The sequence below is a fragment of the Rhagoletis zephyria genome, unplaced genomic scaffold (assembly GCF_001687245.7).
Source record: "Rhagoletis zephyria isolate East Lansing unplaced genomic scaffold, Rhagoletis_zephyria_1.1 Rzeph_scaffold_00223, whole genome shotgun sequence".
In the NCBI taxonomy this organism is placed as follows: Eukaryota; Metazoa; Arthropoda; class Insecta; order Diptera; family Tephritidae; genus Rhagoletis; species Rhagoletis zephyria.
The window spans coordinates 189575-209067 of NW_016157307.1; the positions used below are offsets into that span (position 1 = coordinate 189575).

Here is a 19493-nt window from a genome sequence, read left to right on the forward strand (position 1 = left end):
ACACGTTTGCATAGAAAACTTTTGCCTTAGCTGAGTGTGCAGAGATGCTTTAAGAACGAAAACCCCCACCAAACAAATTTCTGCATCCCTTTTTCTATAATTCCGAACCAGTTCAAAATTCGTCACCTTAGTTATTAATTTTGAGAGAAAAGTTTTTTTTTAGGACTTATCACAATTTCTGTTGCTATTTTGGATTATAAAAAATAAAATGCCTCTGAGCTGTAGATTTTTGAAGAAAAACAATCAAAGTTTACGTGTACATATTTTAAATGGGAAATCTTTGCACGAATTCAGCGAGTACTTAATGTTAATATTAAGGGTTAAAACTTTCAGGGAGTTTTTTAGGTGTTTTCGACAAAATTTCGAGGTAGGAGTGAGAAAAAAACAATGGTCGCAAAAAAGCACCCTAGTGTGGATGTTTAAATATACCTGTGTATATGTAATGAAATGAAACATACGTTGTTTAAGGTTTCTTTGTTATTTTATTTATTATTTATAAACTTAAATTATTGTCTTATTCCTTTTAAAATTAATTAACAATTTAGAGCAATGTATTTCAAGAAAATAAACAATGAATTGATGTAATGGCACAGTGGTTTCTATGAGATTTTACGCACTTGGTTTCTCTTCTTCTGTGTTATCTTTAGGATTTTCCTTCACGTTCAAGTGTGCTGGACCAGTCTGTTGAATTTGAATCACTCGTTCGTTGGACTTGTCCTCTATGGCAGGTTTTGGTACACTGACCGTTAGCACGCCATCCGATGATAGAGTTGAAACTACTTTACCAGCATCGAAGCCTTTGGGCAGTGCATAGCGACGAACGAAATGTCGAGAAATATACCCTTGGTCATCTGCCCGCTCCTCGTGTTTACCCTCCACCACGACGTGGTTGTCAACTACTTTAACGCTCAGCTCACTTGGCTTAAACTGCTGCACATTCATACTGGCTTGAAAACCATCTTTTCCCACCGAGGCAATAGGCAGATCCCTTTCGAATTTCCTTAATTGACCACTGGGCGAAGTGGTGATCGCAGGCCAACGTGTGTAGAACACCGGTTCGTAGAAAGGTGTTAGGCGGCTTAAATCGTCAGCCAAACTCAAGAGCAATGGTAGGTTCGCCATTCTAACTTATGTTTCTTTGCTTTCACTTATACACGGTACCTTAAGAACGTTAGCTTGTTTAGCTTTTGTATTGTATGTATATTATTTAGTTTTTGTGCGCTTATTCAACGCTACGCTTTGTTTGCAGTTTCGAATTCAACTATGCCGGTCGTTGCGAGTACCGGTCTTTATATACCCTCAGCGGTTGGAGGCTCGCTTGTGATAAGGTGAGAGATTATAGCAGCAAAAATTATACTGAGCATGAGTCACTCTAGCCAAGTAAACAGCCGGCATGGGCTCTCCCATGCAACTAAATGTTTATACATATAGACTTACATTTGTACATACTCGTATATATGTGCACGCTATTGTAGTTGGTTTTTGGGAAATTAAAAGTGAGAGTCAGAATATTCCAAGTCTAGAAATTTCGGGAGAGTTTCTGGACGATTCTGGATGATGATACATACCGCATGTACTATGTAGATTTGTTTTTCAAAATAAGGCATTAACTCCACACCAATGGCTTTGTTTCTGTCTGAAATGCTTCGGTTCATAATTATGTATGCATGTACATTAGGGCGGGTCAAAAAATCAAGTATTTTTTTTTTTTTTTTTTGATCCGACATACGAAAACTAGAAGGCTCTACAAAAATGGTCCCGTATACTCTTTTCATTAATCTAACCATTTAAAAGATATTCAAGGTCAATGATTGAATTATTTTAAGGAAAATAACTTTTTATTTTGAATTTTGTAACTTACTAAAAAATTATTATTGTCAAATGAGTTCCAATTATTTCTATAGGAAATTGAACGCTCTATCGGATGAAAAGCACAGTTCGCCGGCGGACTGCAAAAACAACTTACTGGCGAGTCGCAAAACGACTTACTAGCGAGCTGCGAAAACGACTCCCCTGCAGCCCGCAAAAACGATATACCAGCGAACTGCAAAACGATGCTCAAAATGTATACCAAATTTAAAGTAAAAGTACAGTTTTATACCAAACTTCACTTATACATAACTTCATACCCACAAATTTTATTTCTTATTAATAAGGCCAATAGAGTGAACTGTACCTTTATAAAACAAAAAAAATATGGAAAATATTATGAATACTTTGAAAAATATGTAGGCTGTTTAAGTTTCTGAGCACAAGTGTACATTGTGGATTCCATATTCTGTCATAATAAAATATTGTCATAATAAAAGCGGTTTAATATCCAAATGAATGGCGTTTATTTATGCTTAGATATACAAAAATGTGGGCGTGGAACTTATCCAACCCAAGCCGAAGGTTCCTCAAAAAACTTGTGGGTTTGAAGAAACGAATTCGTTTCGAGTTAACCCAAACGACTTTACCAGACCGACGTCGCAACGACTTCGATTCGATGAGAAAAAAACCGAGTTCGGAACGAGTTGTATTTTGTATGGAAAAAACGACTTCGTTTCGACGTCGTTTCAAGTTTATCCAAACGACTTCGCCAGAACAATGTCGTGTCGACGTCGATTCGAACTCGTCTTCGCCCTGTGGCAAATTGGGTACATATTTAAATTTTTTCGCGAAGTGAATATGTATATTTTCCTGTGTATGGATGCATGTATTATTTATATATGCATGCATGGATATATGTAAATATGTGTACATTTATGTATGTATAATTACATACTGATATACGGTGTACGGAGATCTGTTCCGTTTGTTAAGGCAGTACAAAGTCTTCATACCATAAATCAAAGTCTATCAAGTTTATCGTATACATCGATTTTGGATTGAATGCTTTCTGCCGAGTACATGATGCAAATTTTGGAACGAAGTCCGTAACCATTGAATTCGATAGGAGGAAATAAATTTTTACGAAACCAAAGTACAGTAGGTATTCTAAAATTAATCTTGTTTGTGAGGAGATTTCACAAAAAAAATTGTTACAGTCCGCGCTTAAAGTCAATTGCATATAAAATATATGTAAATTTCTGAGCATAATTTAGCTCGGTTAGTTGGTTCCCTGGATAGTTGATTTAAGATTTGATTTTCCACGGTTAATTACAGGTATACTTATGTAGGTACATATGCACAATACCTTTCTTTTCCATTTAAAGTTAAAAATATTACATACATATTTAAATATCATTAAGTAGATCCCTCAATTGAAGCTATGCCTTTTCTTAGTTAGTTTGTACAATTATGCGAGATTTCTTTAATTGAACGAACTATTCAATTAATCGAGTATCGTTTAATAATTGAACAAAAAATTTTGCAACTTTTTCAACCGGGGACTACTGTAATGAAATTGGTTTAAGAAAAGCATATTAATTTTGGATGAAAACATTTTTTCCGGCAATCGAGCGATAATTTCGCGCAAAAGCTCAAATGTTTTAGAAAATGATTCAAGTGAAATGAGTCAAGTGAATAAATGTGTCGATTAAAAAAACCTGATTCAGTCAACCAAAAGACAATTTGGGGAAATTCTTGTTCTTTGTAAAAATATTTTCCAAATATGTCTTGAAAGTATTTTGCGAAGAAAAACAGTCGAAAGGTAAGCCAAATATAAAAGAAGTCAGTTTTTACGCTGTACATTTGAAACATACCATATGGACTTATGGTCTGATTATGCATACTTCGCATAACTTCGCACAACTTCGCATAAAATTCAAACTGTAATTACGTATGTACTTTGTATATATTTTGTATGTATTCCATTACCCAGAAATTAGCAGAACTTTTAAAAACTTAGCGATCTGTTGAGTTTAGATTTTGCTTCACATTTTCTTAAGTTACACTTGGTACAAATGGTTGTGCGAAGTTATGCGAAGTATGCATAATCAGACCCTTAGTTATGAACCGGAATTTTCCAGATACGATTTGCTCGAATGTACTTGAGCAATTCTCATCTACACTTACTGTAGGACTTAGTAGTCACCATTGAATAAATCGTTAATATTAAATATGATTGTTTAATCTTATCGACATTAATTAGGCACATAGCTTTGGTTTAAACTATTTATTTTTTTCGGTCAGTGTATAGTGCAAAGAAAATTTCACCTGTGGAGTTTTGATATGTACTAGAGCTTTCGATTTTGTTCGTACATTTTCAAACAGACCTTTCGCTGCTTTTTTGATTTTTGTCTCCCTTGCTACGGAAGGTTGGTTAGGTCCCCCATTTTTGCCCGAAATCGTTCACTTTTCGCTTAAAGTGTGTTTGTATTGTTCAACTCTCACAGGCGATTAGTTGAACGGAAAGTATAATTTTTATTTGAAAATATTCTTATGCCATATTTAAGGCTAAATATGTATACATATGTATATTTATATTTTTTATGTACATACACTGGCGATCAAAACTGTGTGCATGGTGATTTTTTTTTAATATATAATACCTTAATACAAATTTTAGATGAATGCAACAAATTTCCATCACAATTTTGAACTTTTAATTCTGAATTCTTGTATATGCAGTTACAGCCTTATGAAATTTTAGTAAAATTAGTACAAATTTTAAACAGCGGTTTTTTATATAAGAAGTGCAATTTACCAAAAACTGGCGTTGATTTTTTTTTTATTTTCTTGCAAATGGTCTTGCGCATTTTCCCTAAATTCATCTTGGAAAAAGCTATCAGCAAAAAAGTATCAGGAATTCATGCAATTTTTAGCCGCGTAAAACTTGCACTTATTTTACTAAATTTCATGAGCCATGAACAGCATAACCTAGAATTCAGATTAAAAAGTCCAAAAATGTTATGGAAATTTGTTGAATTTTTCTAGACTTTGTATTAAGTTTGAAAATTCGAATTAATTTTATTGTTTTTGCTAAAGCAAATATTTTTATAAAAAATAACAAAAAATTTACTTGTAAAACATTGTAAATATTTAAAATAAAATCGCCATGTACTCAGTTTTGATCGCCAGTGTAACTTTGTTTTATTCAAATGATATTGAATTTTTATTTATGAACGGTTCTGTTGTTCCATAAGCGAATAAATTTGTTGAATTAGTTTTATTTGTTGCCCGTAAAATACCCATTTTTCTCTCTCCGTTGTACCACAAGTCCCCCAATTTGTTCGTATCTGTACCCCTTTCGGCATTTTAGGTGTGGCAACCCTAGCAATGAGGCATAATGAGAAATAACCAATTGACCTCCTTTATCACATGCATACAATTTTGATATTTTTTGGAAATTTTAAATTTTTAATATTTTTGCGCATATAATTTTTTGAAATTTTTAGTGTCAAAGCAAGTTTTTGCCTCCTTCTGATTGGCTGAAGCAGAAAACTTTCTGATGCTGAATGCGTATACCACTTTTTTGGTTGCTTCAAAATGACAGACATAATAATTGAAGTGGTCAAATTTTCAATGAGCCAATTGGCGAGGACCCTTATACCACCGCGGCTCTTAATGCTACTTACATCATATATGTAAAGATTGATAACGAATGAAGTTTGTGCAAGTGCCATTGCAGAACCGTGGCGGTGCCACCAGAACAATTAATAAAATTGTTGCATATATTACATTTTAGTACTAGAGCCCTATATATCTCTAGAGGCATGGCGCCACACCCAACTTGTATGACGATACATTTTTATTTAATATAATGTATTTAATATCTATTAATTATTTATTTGGTATTTAAAAACATGTACGAGGTATAAGCAACTTCTATTTTATTGATAAATATGTTCAAAAGCTCGACAATTCTGAACAAACATTTGAACAGTTGCGCAATGAACGAGTTTCGAACGGGTATCTAAAGCTCTAAAATGTACCAACTCAAATGTGGTAACAGATTTGTATTGTATTTTATACAAGCAAATTTCCGACGTGCTTCACTGTGCCTTGAAAGTGTTTTTGGATGTTTGGTACTCGTATTGTAATATTTCATTTATTTTATCAGTTTAATTTAATAAAAAATTTCAAACAGGTAGCAACCCTCCACAAAAATATTTTCGGCAGTCAACTTTTCTAAACCTCTTCATCTTATCCATCTTATCAATTAAATTGAACTAAAAATTTCAAACTGGTGACAACCTTCAAGAAAAATATTTTCGGCTTTAAGCCTTCTCAAACCTCTTTCTTTTATCAGCCATATTGCAATATTTACTTTATCTCATCAATTTACTCAAATTGAAATTTTCAAACAAACTCTCAAATTTTTTTCTTTCTATATTTTAAATTAGACCTCTAGCAATGCATCGGTGAAAACTGCATTCAGTTCCATGCATTAGTTTTCGAGTGATGCGCGTACAAACATGCAGACAGATAAAAATTCTAGAAAATGTTGCTTTGGCTTGTGTTTCTGTATTAATTGTGTATTAATTTTTCTTTAATATCTATAATGTACAGACATCTGCTTGTTACAATTTTATTATATATACATACCTATACTTAGTTTTGCTAGAAGAAAGTACAAAACCAACAAATTTCAGGTAACGGATTAGTGCATACATACATTGATGGCAGAAATAATAGAAACTCGCAATTTTTTCTTGTGTTTATTTAATGTGTCATATTTTTTATAAAAGTCTGGCTTATTAAGTATATTATGAACTGCATATAAATCAACATTTCAAACTTTGTCAAAAATTAGAAAAATTCAAAAAATTTTCTTCAAAATTTCAAACTATTCATTCAAAATTTTTAGAACAATGTTAGGTATGCAGTTATATAGACCATTAAATTTGGAAAGTTTCAGGCAGCTAGAAAATCTCGGATTTTTTTCGATGTCGGACTTTTTCGGTTTTTTTTTATTTAACAAGTGCTATTTATAAAAACTGGAATGATATTATTTTTTATTTTTTTCGAGCGGTTTCGCGAAATTTTTTTCATAAAAAAGGATGTTTCGAGCATACTTTATATGGAAGAAAATATACAACATCGTCAAAACAAAAATTATAAAAATCAAAGTAAAACTTTTCGATAAAGTCAGCATAAGAAATATATGTATACATCGGGTCACAAATTAAAAGACGTGTGAAGGACAAAAATTATTATGACGCCAAAATTCTCTCAGAGTGTGCGTTCCGAATCGAAAGGGTAGTTAGAAACATATGTACGTAAATACATACGCACATTACGCACATATGTAAGTAGAGGATTCCCAAGACGTGTTAAGCGCAGTAATGTCTTATGGTCTGATTTTGCATAACTTCGCACAACTTCGCATAAACTTCAAACTGTAATTTCGTATATACTTTGCATGTAGCAGAACTTAAGTTCTTAAGTTACACATTTATTGCACTGGTACAAATAGTTGGCGAAGTTATGCGAAGTATGCATAATCAGGCCTTTAGTTTTAAATTTTTTATATAAAATGACTGTATAGTTAAATATCGACTAAACCATTTTAATCGTTATATATTCATATTTTCTCAAATGTACACATGTTTATTAAGGCGAGTCAATTTGTATAGGGGTTTTTTTTTTACTATGCACGTACATAATAGCAGAATTCTACGTGTAATTCTAAGCAAATTTGCCGAAGAAACCATGGGTGCAAAATCATTTTGGAGTTTGCTAAATTGCGAAAATAGGTTTCTTTTACTTAGCAATTTGCTGTAGTAAAATAAAGAAGTGATTGAATTTTTTATAACAAAAAAACATGCTCGAAAAGGGTTTTGGTACGAGGAATCCATTTCTGTACTTAAAGTTTTCTTAAAACTTCCACTGTTGCGCCCAGGAAACATTTTCACATTTTCCCATGTGTTAAAATAAAATTTGTATTTAATTGTTTTCATTCAACAAAAATCCCAATCAAAATTCATACGTATGTAGATATGTTCACAATAGTTTTCAAGTTAAAATTTTTTTTTTTAATTTTTTATTAAAATACGACTTATATTTTAACAAACACCATATGAGTAGTTCACTTGCAAAGTGCGCTATGTAAACTTTTTTCGATTTTTAGTTTTTGGTGGTCAACGTACCAGTATTTAATGTAGTTTCATGTCCGCTAACAATACAGTGTAAAATCCTTATATAATCTGAAAAAATTACATCAAATGTTAGCTACTCTAGCAAAAGTCGCTATAATACTTACTGTATGTATTGGTATATACACTTTCAAAAGCCGCTATAATATTTATTGTACATATTTATACAAGTTCAAAAGTCTCCATCTTCTGATGAACTTAGAAAACTGCAAGAAACGAGGTAGTTTAGGTGCCTAGTGGAAGACGTCTCAAAAAAGAAGCAGACCAACCTTCATGGAAGAGAGAACGCGAAAAGCTTAAAAAGTCTAGCTATATAAAACTTACTGTTCCAAAACTCGCTATATTTAATTTCTATACATATATAAAATTTGCAAAAACTACCACACTGCGGTTTTGATTTTTAATGATATTAGGCTCTTATTTATCCAAATTTTCAGATAATAAGATAAAGAAATATACAATTTGGATGTTACTTTTTGTTATAGACGTTTTTTTTTTTTTAATTTATGGCTTACTATTATAAAATCACATAACGCTGTTTGCAAGTGGACTACTCATATATATCTAAGTTTCAAGCTTTGTTCGAAAATTAAAAGAATTTTGTAAAACTTCAAAATTGCAAACTTTTTAATGAGAATTCATATAAAATTTCGAGCATCCAATTTTATAGTCCATTCGATTTTAGTATAACAATATCTAAAGTTTAACAATCTAAAAATTCGCGTTGAATTTTTGGTTTATTTTGCCGACGGCGCTAAGCATTTTCTTCCATATTTACATACAAAGTATGCGTTCCTCAGAAAGCCGTATAAAAAAGGTCTTTACTTTCATGCAAAAACAGAGGATGCGTTCCAGCATTTTCAAAAACCGCATAAATTCAGATACTCCATGTAAAAAATTCATAAAAACCGCATAAAGAAATCCAGTGACGCAATATTAAGAAGAAAAAAATTATTTCTTCACTTCAACACTTATTATTCCATGTAAAACTGAACATCATTGAAATAAATAAAATTTTATCTGTATTTTAACCAAAAACAAAAAAAAAAACCTAAATACATGAATTATCTATGCAAGAATACAAAGACAAATTATTTATCAGAAGCATTGTCTCTTACACAGTGAAACAAATAATATAAACTCTCAAAAAAGCAAAATCGCTAGAGCGAAAAAATTATTTCAAAAACCGCCTAAATTCAAATCTTCATAAAAAACGCATACAAAGAGACCTAAGCGTACTCTGTTTTTGTTTTTTAACGAGAGAAAAAAAAAATATTTGAGAACTAACGTTTGAGATTTGAGAAAATCAATAATTTTTAAATTGAGATTTAACAAAAATGTTTATTGGGTAAGGTCGAGAATGCTCTGGCAGTGTCTGGTAGTCGAAATTTCTTGATGTCAAATTGCTTACATACATATGTACATACACATGTATGCATTTATGTATGGGTGAACGAATGTTTGTTTCTCCATTTGGGCAATGAGAGAATATTTTATCTATTTGCGACGTACCACTTATGTACATATGTATGTATTTAGGTAGGTATTGTTGCTCATTGCGGATTTTGCTCAGTATTATTGTTACCGCTATAATCTCTCGCCTTATCATAGCGGGTCTCCAACAGCTGCGGGTATATAAAGGCCAACACTCGCAACGACCGGCATAGTTGAATTCGAAACTGCAAACAAATCAAAGCGTTGAATAAGCGCACACAATCTATAATACCAAAGCTAGAGAAGCCAACGTTCTTGCAAAAGATACCGTGTTTTAAATACCGTTTATAAGTGAAAGTAAAGAAATACAATCACATCAAATTTAGAATGGCGAACCTACCATTGCTCTTGAGTTTGGCTGACGACTTAAGCCGCCTAACACCTTTCTACGAACCGGTGTTCTACACACACTGGCCCGCGATCACCACTTCGCCCAGTGGCCAGTTAAGGAAATTTGAAAAGGATCTGCCTATTGCTTCGGTGGGAAAAGATGGTTTTCAGGCCAGTATGGATGTGCAGCAGTTTAAGCCCAGTGAACTGAACGTCAAAGTAGTTGACGACCACATCGTGGTGGAGGGTAAACACGAGGAGCGAGCAGATGACCATGGCTATATTTCACGTCATTTCGTTCGCCGCTATGCACTGCCTAAAGGCTTCGATGCCGGTAAAGTAGTTTCAACACTGTCATCGGATGGCGTACTAACGGTCCGTGTACCAAAACCTGCCATAGAGGACAAGTCCAACGAGCGAGTCATTCAAATTCAACAGACTGGCCCAGCACACTTGAACGTGAAGGAAAATCCAAAAGATAGCGCCGGAGAAGAGAAACCAAAGGCATAAAATACAAAACTTTGATTTCCACAATGTATTATGAACTGATTGAAAAACACATACACATGTACATATTTTCATTTCGTTGAACTCTTATTAAATTATTCAATTGTTGAGAAAAGTAAATCTGTTCGTAGGTTAAGTTTGCATTTAATAAAAAAAAAGTAAAAATTGCCAAAAATAAAAAGCGTCGTTTTTATTTATAAAATAGCATAAAAATGCTAGTTTCAAGTAAAGATGGTGAACAGTTTTTCCTTTTATTTGTAGTAAGCCTCATCGCGTAAGTCGTAAGTTAGGCTAAATTGTACGACATTGGCATTGTCTACTGTCGTGCCGAAATAAGTAAATGACGAAAATCGTCGAAAACAATACAGGCAGGCAGGTTCTGTAATTCGCTGGCGAGTGGGAGGGGTTGAAATTCATTTGGAAGTGAATTGCAGAACCTACCAAGTTGTTAGTCTATGACATGAAATTTTCGAAGACTTGCATTCGACACGACTCTCGCAATGAGGGTGAGTACAATGGTCTCAGCAATTTGTTTTTCAGCAGGAGTTTAATTAGATGAATTTGGGTTAACAGCATCAAACAATTGCTTTTTTCCCAAATTTCAATGGCTTTTGCACACTACATCGCACAGTGTGCTTTTTGAACACTCCATGCGAATTAGTCGTAGCGCTTTCGACAGATATTTTGAAGACAAATTTTATTCCCTTTCACGGAAAAATACTGCCATTGACCTACATTTACTCCTTGACCTTAAAAAATTGGTAAAAAATAGTGTTATTCGAGAAAAACATGCACACTCCAGCGGATTTGATCCAAACAAACATTTTTTTATGTTTTTCGACTCTTTAATTGAGCCAAGGAATCCATCGTATTCAGATTTTTCGTGAAATCTACGAAAATCCGATCACTGAATCCGAATTGCTACGAACGTGTGTATTCAAAGTACATATTCGGATTCAGTGATAGCATTTTCGTAGATTTCACGAAAAATCGGATTACGATGGATTCTGTGATAGCCCTGTTTAAATTTTTCTTGCTTCCTAGATATGTATAACAAAATATGACCTTTCATAAAAAGTGGACTTGGCAACTTTTCACCTAAGCTAGCGAAGAGTTGACTTTGAAGTCCCAAAGCTGTGCGAATATTATAAACAATATAAAATGAAATGTGCTACTAAACCCAGTGAAGAGTTGGTAATGGAAGTAAGATATACATTTGAAAAAATATTAAGCACTTTTTAGATTGTTAGGCACACAAACAGTTGTGTACTTTACTTTGTTTATTGTAGGCATACATATATCCAGCTGAGCGCTTCGAATATGGTGTGGAACAGGACTTCCACAGCAATACCTCGGAAGAGCGTTTTACGAATGCTCCGAATATGGAGTCATAAGGGACTCCCACAGCAACACCTCAAATGAATGTTTTTGGAACGCTCCGAATATGGAGTTAAAAGGGATGCAAAGTGTCTTTTTAATATTTTTTTTCTTTGTATCTAGTCTGTAAGATGAAAATGAAATTTCCTGGAAAGGAACACCACAAAACAAGCTGTTGACGTTATGACAGGTGCGAATGCATTTTGAAGTAAGCAATAACGCCTAAAAAATTACTTTTGGCTAACTTTAGAACTTTTTAGGTGCATTTAAAAGAAAATTTGCTGGTTCACACAAAAAACTCAATAGAGCGAGCGCAATGTGATTTCACACTTCAAAACACGTCTTTAAAAAAAGATAAAAAATATTTCTTTATTTATTTCATAACTTTTATCTACTTTTTACTGAATAATATGTTAACCCGCATCTATCGGAAATTTTTTGTAACACAAAGTACGTTGTGCAGCAATTTCATACATATGGAAAAAGACCCTAGTATTCAATGAAATGTTGGTTTGTTTTATTTTTTATTAATGGCCAACGTTTATTCACTTCCTGATAATAAGATTAAAAATGCTTGAAAGATCTATACGCATTTTCCACAAAAACCCAATTCAAAATATTATCTATTTTCCTTAATATATCAATAGGTTTTCGAAATTGGTACATATCAATTTGATACACACGATGGATGCGGGTTAAATAATTTTCGTTGATTTAAAGATTTTTCAATAACAAAATAAAAAATCGAACCCTTATAAATTAAAAATTATATTAGGAGCATTTTGAAAACTGTGAATCTTCCTCTTCAGTCTATTATCGGAGCATTCGCAAAACACTCTTTGGATGATTTTAAGAGTCATTTCCACAAAATCATAGGGGGGGGAGTCCGCACGGAGTCTTTGCGGATTATCTGAGGGAGCTTTCTGGGACTCCAAAATCACTCAATTGAAGGAGTTGTATTGGGAACGCTCTTTTCTCTGGCGGATATCATCTTTTAGAAATCATTTCGAAGCCTCCCTAGGAGCATACGCGCACTGCACAGCGAGTCCTAATTGTGTACCCTGCGGACTACGCTGGTTGGCTGTTTACATCAGTTGTTTAATAAATTCTCTTACTCCTAAATATTTCACATCTTCTTAAAGCAAAAATTTTAGTTAACTGACGCTAGATTAACCAATTCGGCCACTGTGTGCCGATGAATAACCGCACTATCACCAAAACATACCATATCCCCTTGGAATTTCTTTTGAAATTTCATACATAATCGTAGGATCTAAATTTATTAAGCGACATTTGAAGTATTCTTCAAAGGTTGAAATTGTTTAATAGAAAAACGCTTTTTTTTGAGTTTTTGTATTTTACTTTTTTATTAAAATATTAGGTTACCTTGTAAATGTTTGTAATTTAGTTAATACAAATAAATATACGGTTTTAGGCAATTCGGCAGCTCATAGATTCGACCAAGATGCACAATATTTGACAACGCTCTTTTTTGCTGCTTACTTGGCATCTACTCTGGATTTTCTTTAACATTTAAATGAGCCGGCCCAACTTGTTGAATTTGAATCACTCGTTCGTTTGATTTGTCCTCTATGGCGGGTTTTGGTACGTTGACTGTTAGTACGCCATCCGATGACAATGTTGAAACCACTTTATCGGCTTTATAGCCTTTAGGCAGTGCATACCGGCGAACGAAATGTCGAGAAATATATCCATGTTCATCTTCTTGCTCCTCATGTTTACCCTCCACGACGATGTGGTCGTCAACTACTTTTACTGTCAGCTCACTGGGCTTAAACTGCTGCACATCCAGATTGGCTTGAAAACCATCTTTTCCCACAGTAGCAATAGGTAAATTTTTGTTCAATTGAAGCAACTGGTTACCAGGCGCGTTTGCTAGTGCCGGCCAGCGGGAGTAGAAAAATGGTTCGTGGAATGGTGTCAGTCGGCTCAAGTCGTTTGCCAAGCTCAAGACTAGTGGTAGGTTTGCCATTTTTGCTTTTATTCTTGCTCAATTAATGTAATAATTCAGCGTTTTAAAATTACGTTTCAATTCGTTTTTTGGTGCTTTGTATTTAGTAAGAACTTTACCGTACGCTTTTTCTACGCGCGTTTTCCTTGCGATTTCGTTTTCAACTGATGCGGCTTGTTGCAGAACTGGGCCTTTTATATGCGCAGATATTAGCAGAAAATTTTGCGAAAACAGCTACAGCAATAGTGTAGTGGTGATAAGGATACATGCATGCATATTACTCCACAACCATCCGTTGCGCATAAACGAATGTGCATATGTATGTAGTCAATCGACACAACAACAAAAAAATTGCCTCTCGAACGTGCCAGACGCAATGTCACTAACTGCCATCCCTAAATTGGCGCGTCAAGCGCCAAACAACTGTCAAAAATCCTCATGCCCATACAATTTGTATGAAGCATCCCACAATAACGCGGCGCTAACGCCGAGCAAATGGAATTTTCATTTTTGACAGGGCGTTACGTGTTGAAGTTGGATGCGGAAGACGGAAAGAAAGAGAAAGGACAAAAAAGTGAAAGAGGAAACGAGAATAAAAACGAGAGGATCTGAGAAAACGTCAAAAATTACGACGCGTTGATTTGGGGATAGCGCGCGCTGACACTCGTCGACAATGGATAACGCCACGCTTAGCGCTCCAATTTAGGGACGACAGTAACCTGTAAGAATCTCCCAGAGAATTCGATGTCAATGGAATTTTCTTTCGCGATAGCAAGAGAGATTTACAGAGAAGCATAATAATAAAGTGGCAGACTGGCAGGCACTGTTGCCAACTGGGTGCTTTTCGCACTAAATTTGGTGCTTTTCTTTATTCAAAACGCGAAAATATTAGAAAATAAGAACAAGAATCTTAACGTCGCTTAAACGAAAATATTTGAATTTACAGAATTACAGTAAATTCGACCGTCAAACAAAAAACATTGATTTTTATTAAATTAAATCGGCATCCCTACAATACAATTTTTCATGCATACAAAGTCCATTAAATACTCCAATAAAAACTTGGTGCTTTTTTTCGAGAAAAAACGCGATTTTTCTGGGGTTATAGTGCTTTTTCAAATTAAAAACTTGGCAACACTGCTGGCAGGCCTTTGAACAGAATTATTCCGCGTCTGCGCCGATAGTATTGTCAGGGCAGGGTAGATACAAATTTGCTTGCTTATGTATATTTGTAAGTACATACATATATGTATATAGTATGTACATAAATATTTAATATATGTACTTTGTGCCTTTTGCATTCATCCGCTCAGAGCAAACGTGCCGATAATAATAAACACATTTTCGAACACAAGAAGTTTGTCATAACTTTCCAGCATATGACCATCCGTCCTGGATTATACGGGACAGTCCTCTTTTTTCGTCAATTGCCCCAGTAATTTATTTATTTATTTATTTCTTTTAATGCCCCGCATTTGTCCAGTACAGTATTTTTGATCCTTTACAGCTCATAAAAATGACATTCCTTTGAACCAGTTTTTTTTTTTTTAAATCTGGACGCTTGTGATTCGAATCGAGGAACACATACATACATATATGGTTTCTGAAGTTATAATTTTGCGTAGAAAAAATTTGGTATTTGTTTGCATGAATCGAAATTAGTTATTGATTATTGTTAAAATTTCTAAAAGAAATTTTTAACTTTTCAAAGGATTTTTTTAACGCATTTTTGAACAAGTAGCAGCAACAGAGCAGCTGACATTACTTTTGTCGAAAATTTCGTCTTTAAATTGTAATATTTGTTTACATTTTACTCTAAAATATCAAACTTTCAACAACAAAATACACCCAGGTCGCTGGCACTATTACTTGTTCAATATGCCGTGGTTTGGGGGCAATTTTCAAATTTTGTGATGAGAGGAGATATTTATTAGGCGAAACTACGCCAAAAAATATTTGCTGATTGCATGAGAGATTATATCTTCGACATGAGAATGTTGTAAAAGTGACGAAGTTCTCAAAGATGGAAGGGAAGTGGAGCCCATCAAAGGTACGCTTTGGAATTCAGCTCGTTCCGGATGCTATTCACTGCATTGTGCTTGGCCGAACTCCGAGTCTGAAAATAATCCGTTGAATGCCACTCGTGCTGCAAAAGTTGTCGGATATTTTCATCATGTTTCCCTGCCTAGGATTGTTTGTAAAAAATTTTTCGGTTCAAACATCCCGAGCACAAAATACACAGTTATGGAAGAATATTCTACAATTGTGTGATGTTACAACTGAATATTTATGTGCTACTTTCACAAAAGATCAAAAAATATAAGCCAAATAAAGATGCTGTTTCAGGGCTAATAAATCTAGGATAATTGAAAAAGGTTTTAAGATCCTCTAGCTTTTGTGGAAAAAATAGGCAACGTTATTTTTTGTCCCGTATTCGGCTACCATAAATAGGTCACCGTATGCGTATAGCATATGAGCAGTGTTTTTAGTGTTTTTATTCGAAAATGGTGCAACACTTACCTTAGAAAATGCACTATCTTCAGTTTTGTATAAAGAACAAGATTCTAACGCGAAATTGTATTTCAAAGAAAATTTAAAAAAGATATACTAAAAAAGTAAAAATTTTGGTTGCATTTTCAAAATAAAACATTGTTGCCTATCAAAAGATTTTGAACTATCTTAAATTATTAAAATTTAAAAAATAGTAAAATTTCGAAAATTACAAAATAGCTACGACAGATATTATGCATGCTGCCATTTTTTAAATTTAGTTGCACATCTTTGAAACTTCACAGATATTTGATGCCAACGTCCATTGCCTTTTATTTGAAGATTCTATTTGAAAACTTCCCAAAGTTATTAAAGAAAAACAATTTTGATTTTTTTCAAATGACAATGAAAAAATTAGTAATTTCGGTACTTTTTCGCCTAAATAAACGTTTTAAGAAAAAAACTGTTCAAATACTTGATTTATTTGTTATTAAGTATACTTGTTTCTGGAACTCCATTGTTTGAAATATGTAAATATAGTAAACAAAAAGAATGTTTTAGCGTTTATTTTCTGACGAGAGAAGGAAGTGACACTAAAAAAATGACTCGTGAGATTGCTCATAAGTATATTATATATGTATGTATGTATGTGTATACCAATGGCCCTAACCAATTTGCTTCCCAAATCCAGCTTTGTTAAAAGATAATAAAAACAGCATTTTAAAGAAATTCAAGGCTGATGTACTCAAAATTTACAAAGCTTCTTATCAGTCTATAATAAGGTACCGATAAGTTGTTCACCACGTCACACAGTCTAAGATTTTGCTAACCTCGGGCGATCGCAGAAAAAAAGTTGCTAAAATTCAATGACCTTGTTGCAATATGGGAAATTTTGCCAAATTTCTGGCGAAATTTGCAGATTTTTTTTTGCATTTACTAGATTTGACCCAAATAGGGCAAGCGATTAAAAAAGTATAATTTGAGAATGTAAAAAATGTGAGTCTACATAATACTTAAATGGCATATACATAACACTGGATCACAAATTTTAGATTGGTTTTTGTTCTCCAGATGCCACTATCCAATTTCTGTGTAAAATTGCTCGTATTCCAAAAATCGAAATAATTTTTTTTTCTATGGATACGTTTTCGAGATATTTGTAATTTACCGTTACTCAGCTTAAAACAAAACATAACTAGTTCCACTTTATCATGTATATCTTACGAACCAATTTAACAATTTATCATAGGGAGAGGAGATTCATGGAAGATCATTACTATACCAAATACTGAAATTTCAGTCGGGTTCCGGTCGCATTGCAAGATTTGGTTTTCGACGTGGTCTAATGTACATACTAGGGTGATTGATCGGTTCCTCCAAACGGGTTTATCAAAATTTTTGAGCGTTTTTTTTTAGATCGCGATTTGTCGTATATCGAATAAACTTTCATCTAGAATATTTATACAACCGCATCTTAATATTCACTGGATTCTTTTTTGGTATTTTAGCAATAAATCTATGTGCTCGGAAATTAACTACAGTTTTCTTTTGCATTCACGTTTAAAACATTAATGCAAGTTTTGTACATGAAAGACGAGAAGCTTTGCAGGCAACATTTAATAGATATGCGTTTATTAAAAATATGTGCATATTTACCAAACGAGTTTTTTCTTCCTATTTTCTTTTTGTTTAAATGCGATATACGTACATAGTACGTGACAAATGTTAGTCAAACAAAGCTCTGTAAAAAAAGCTAAGCCAAATACAGCTTAAATAAATTTTTCGTAAAAATACATTTTGTGAAGCGCTTTAGTGAAAATGAGGAAATTTTAAGGTTTTTAACTACTAAGAAAACAAGTAATTTTTAGCAAAAAAAACCGACTTAAAAAAAATATTTATATCTATATATATTTCATGATCCAATGATCGGATCTAAACCAGATAAGTATGGGACCACCTCTGAGACACTACCTTTCAGATGCAGAATTATCGAAATCGGTTGACATGGTCCAAAGTTATGCTTGACGACGACAATGGCATATCCTTAATGGGGAAAGTGCCTCTGCCCGGCTGGTTGATGTCATCGTAAGGATAAAAGCTGACATCACCGCCAGACAAGAATTGCGTTGGACGGGGCAAGGCAAAAAATGTCTGGGGCCTTGCGACGCCTTCTAAAGCTGCCATGTAAAGGAGGGCGAATTCGGTGTTGGATTTGTGGTGCGTGGGCGTCTAGCCAAAATCCGCATCGAAGCGAAACACTTCAAGATCTCGCTAATCTGCGCTCATGCCCCGACGGAAGAGAAAGACGCGGCGTCCAAGGATCTTTTCTATGAACGCTTGGAGTGCACATACATACGAACGCTGCCCCCGCAATGATATCAAAATCGTGCTTGGCGACTTCAATTCCAGGGTGGGCAAGCAAGTGATCTTTGGAACTACCGTCAGAAAATTCATCCTCCACGACGAAACGTCCGACAACGGATTGAGGCTGATCGATTCAAGCATAAACAGATCCATCAAACTACGTGGCTGTCTCCAGATCGAAAAACGAGAGACCAAATCGATTATGTTGTGATAGACGGAAGGCACGCTTCCAGTGTTTTAGATGTACGTACACTCCGAGGGTCAAACATCGACTCGGACCACTTTCTTGCGCAAGCAGTGGAACCACATTTCCCGTTCATTAAGTACCGCCGCCGAAGAAGTAGTCAGATTTCAGTGATCTCGAAAGAACAACTGATACGATGAGGAGTGTGAAGAAGCTGCAGAGAAAAAAAAACGCCGCCTATAGGACCACGCTGCGATCGGGCGCAACGCGATCCATGTGGGACCGTGATAGATGCTGAAGAGGGAAGCGAGACGTATTTGCCACAGTAAGAAGAGAGAGGCCGAAATACCTGAGTGTGGAGAGCTTAAAAGGGCGGTTAGGCGACTTACGGAAGGTTTTAAGACCAGGGCGAACTCTTGTAAGAACAACAATGGCGACCTAGTGACTGATGTCTTTAACATACTTAAATTATGGTGGGAGCACTTTTTCACCCTACTGAATGGTAGCAGCACTGAAAGCTGTGAAGAAAACAAGCCAGAGCCCCCAGTCGATGATGACGCAGCCGATGTTCCACCACCTGAATATGACGAGGTACGAAAGGAATAGTGCGCTTGAAAAACAACAAAGCTGCTGGGGCTGACATCCTGCCAGCTGAGCTATTCAAGTATGGCGGCGAGGTGTTGATAAGGTGCATGCATCAACTCTTGTGCAGAATATGGTCAGATGAACTCATGCCCGACGACTGGAATTTAAG

At 34.6% G+C, this 19493-nt stretch overlaps 3 protein-coding genes and 1 long non-coding RNA gene across 4 annotated transcripts; 2 read left to right on the forward strand and 2 right to left on the reverse strand.

The window, feature by feature from the left end:
- Positions 1 to 533: 533 nt before the first annotated feature.
- LOC108358216 (heat shock protein 23-like) lies at positions 534 to 1302 on the reverse strand. The gene has a single exon (XM_017609419.1). It carries the CDS (start codon positions 1120 to 1122, stop codon positions 610 to 612), a length of 513 nt encoding a protein of 170 aa, XP_017464908.1. The 5' UTR covers positions 1123 to 1302; the 3' UTR covers positions 534 to 609.
- Positions 1303 to 9673: 8371 nt separating this feature from the next.
- Positions 9674 to 10439, forward strand: LOC108358217 (heat shock protein 23-like). The gene has a single exon (XM_017609420.1). The coding sequence runs from the start codon at positions 9843 to 9845 to the stop codon at positions 10353 to 10355; it is 513 nt and encodes a 170-aa protein (XP_017464909.1). The 5' UTR covers positions 9674 to 9842; the 3' UTR covers positions 10356 to 10439.
- Positions 10440 to 11368: 929 nt separating this feature from the next.
- Positions 11369 to 12461, forward strand: LOC108358221 (uncharacterized). Its single transcript, XR_001846731.1, has 2 exons — positions 11369 to 11937; positions 11990 to 12461. It is a non-coding gene; the product is annotated as an uncharacterized LOC108358221 (long non-coding RNA).
- A 750-nt stretch (positions 12462 to 13211) lies between these two features.
- On the reverse strand, positions 13212 to 13890 carry LOC108358219 (heat shock protein 23-like). The gene has a single exon (XM_017609425.1). The coding sequence runs from the start codon at positions 13720 to 13722 to the stop codon at positions 13240 to 13242; it is 483 nt and encodes a 160-aa protein (XP_017464914.1). The 5' UTR covers positions 13723 to 13890; the 3' UTR covers positions 13212 to 13239.
- Positions 13891 to 19493: the final 5603 nt, after the last annotated feature.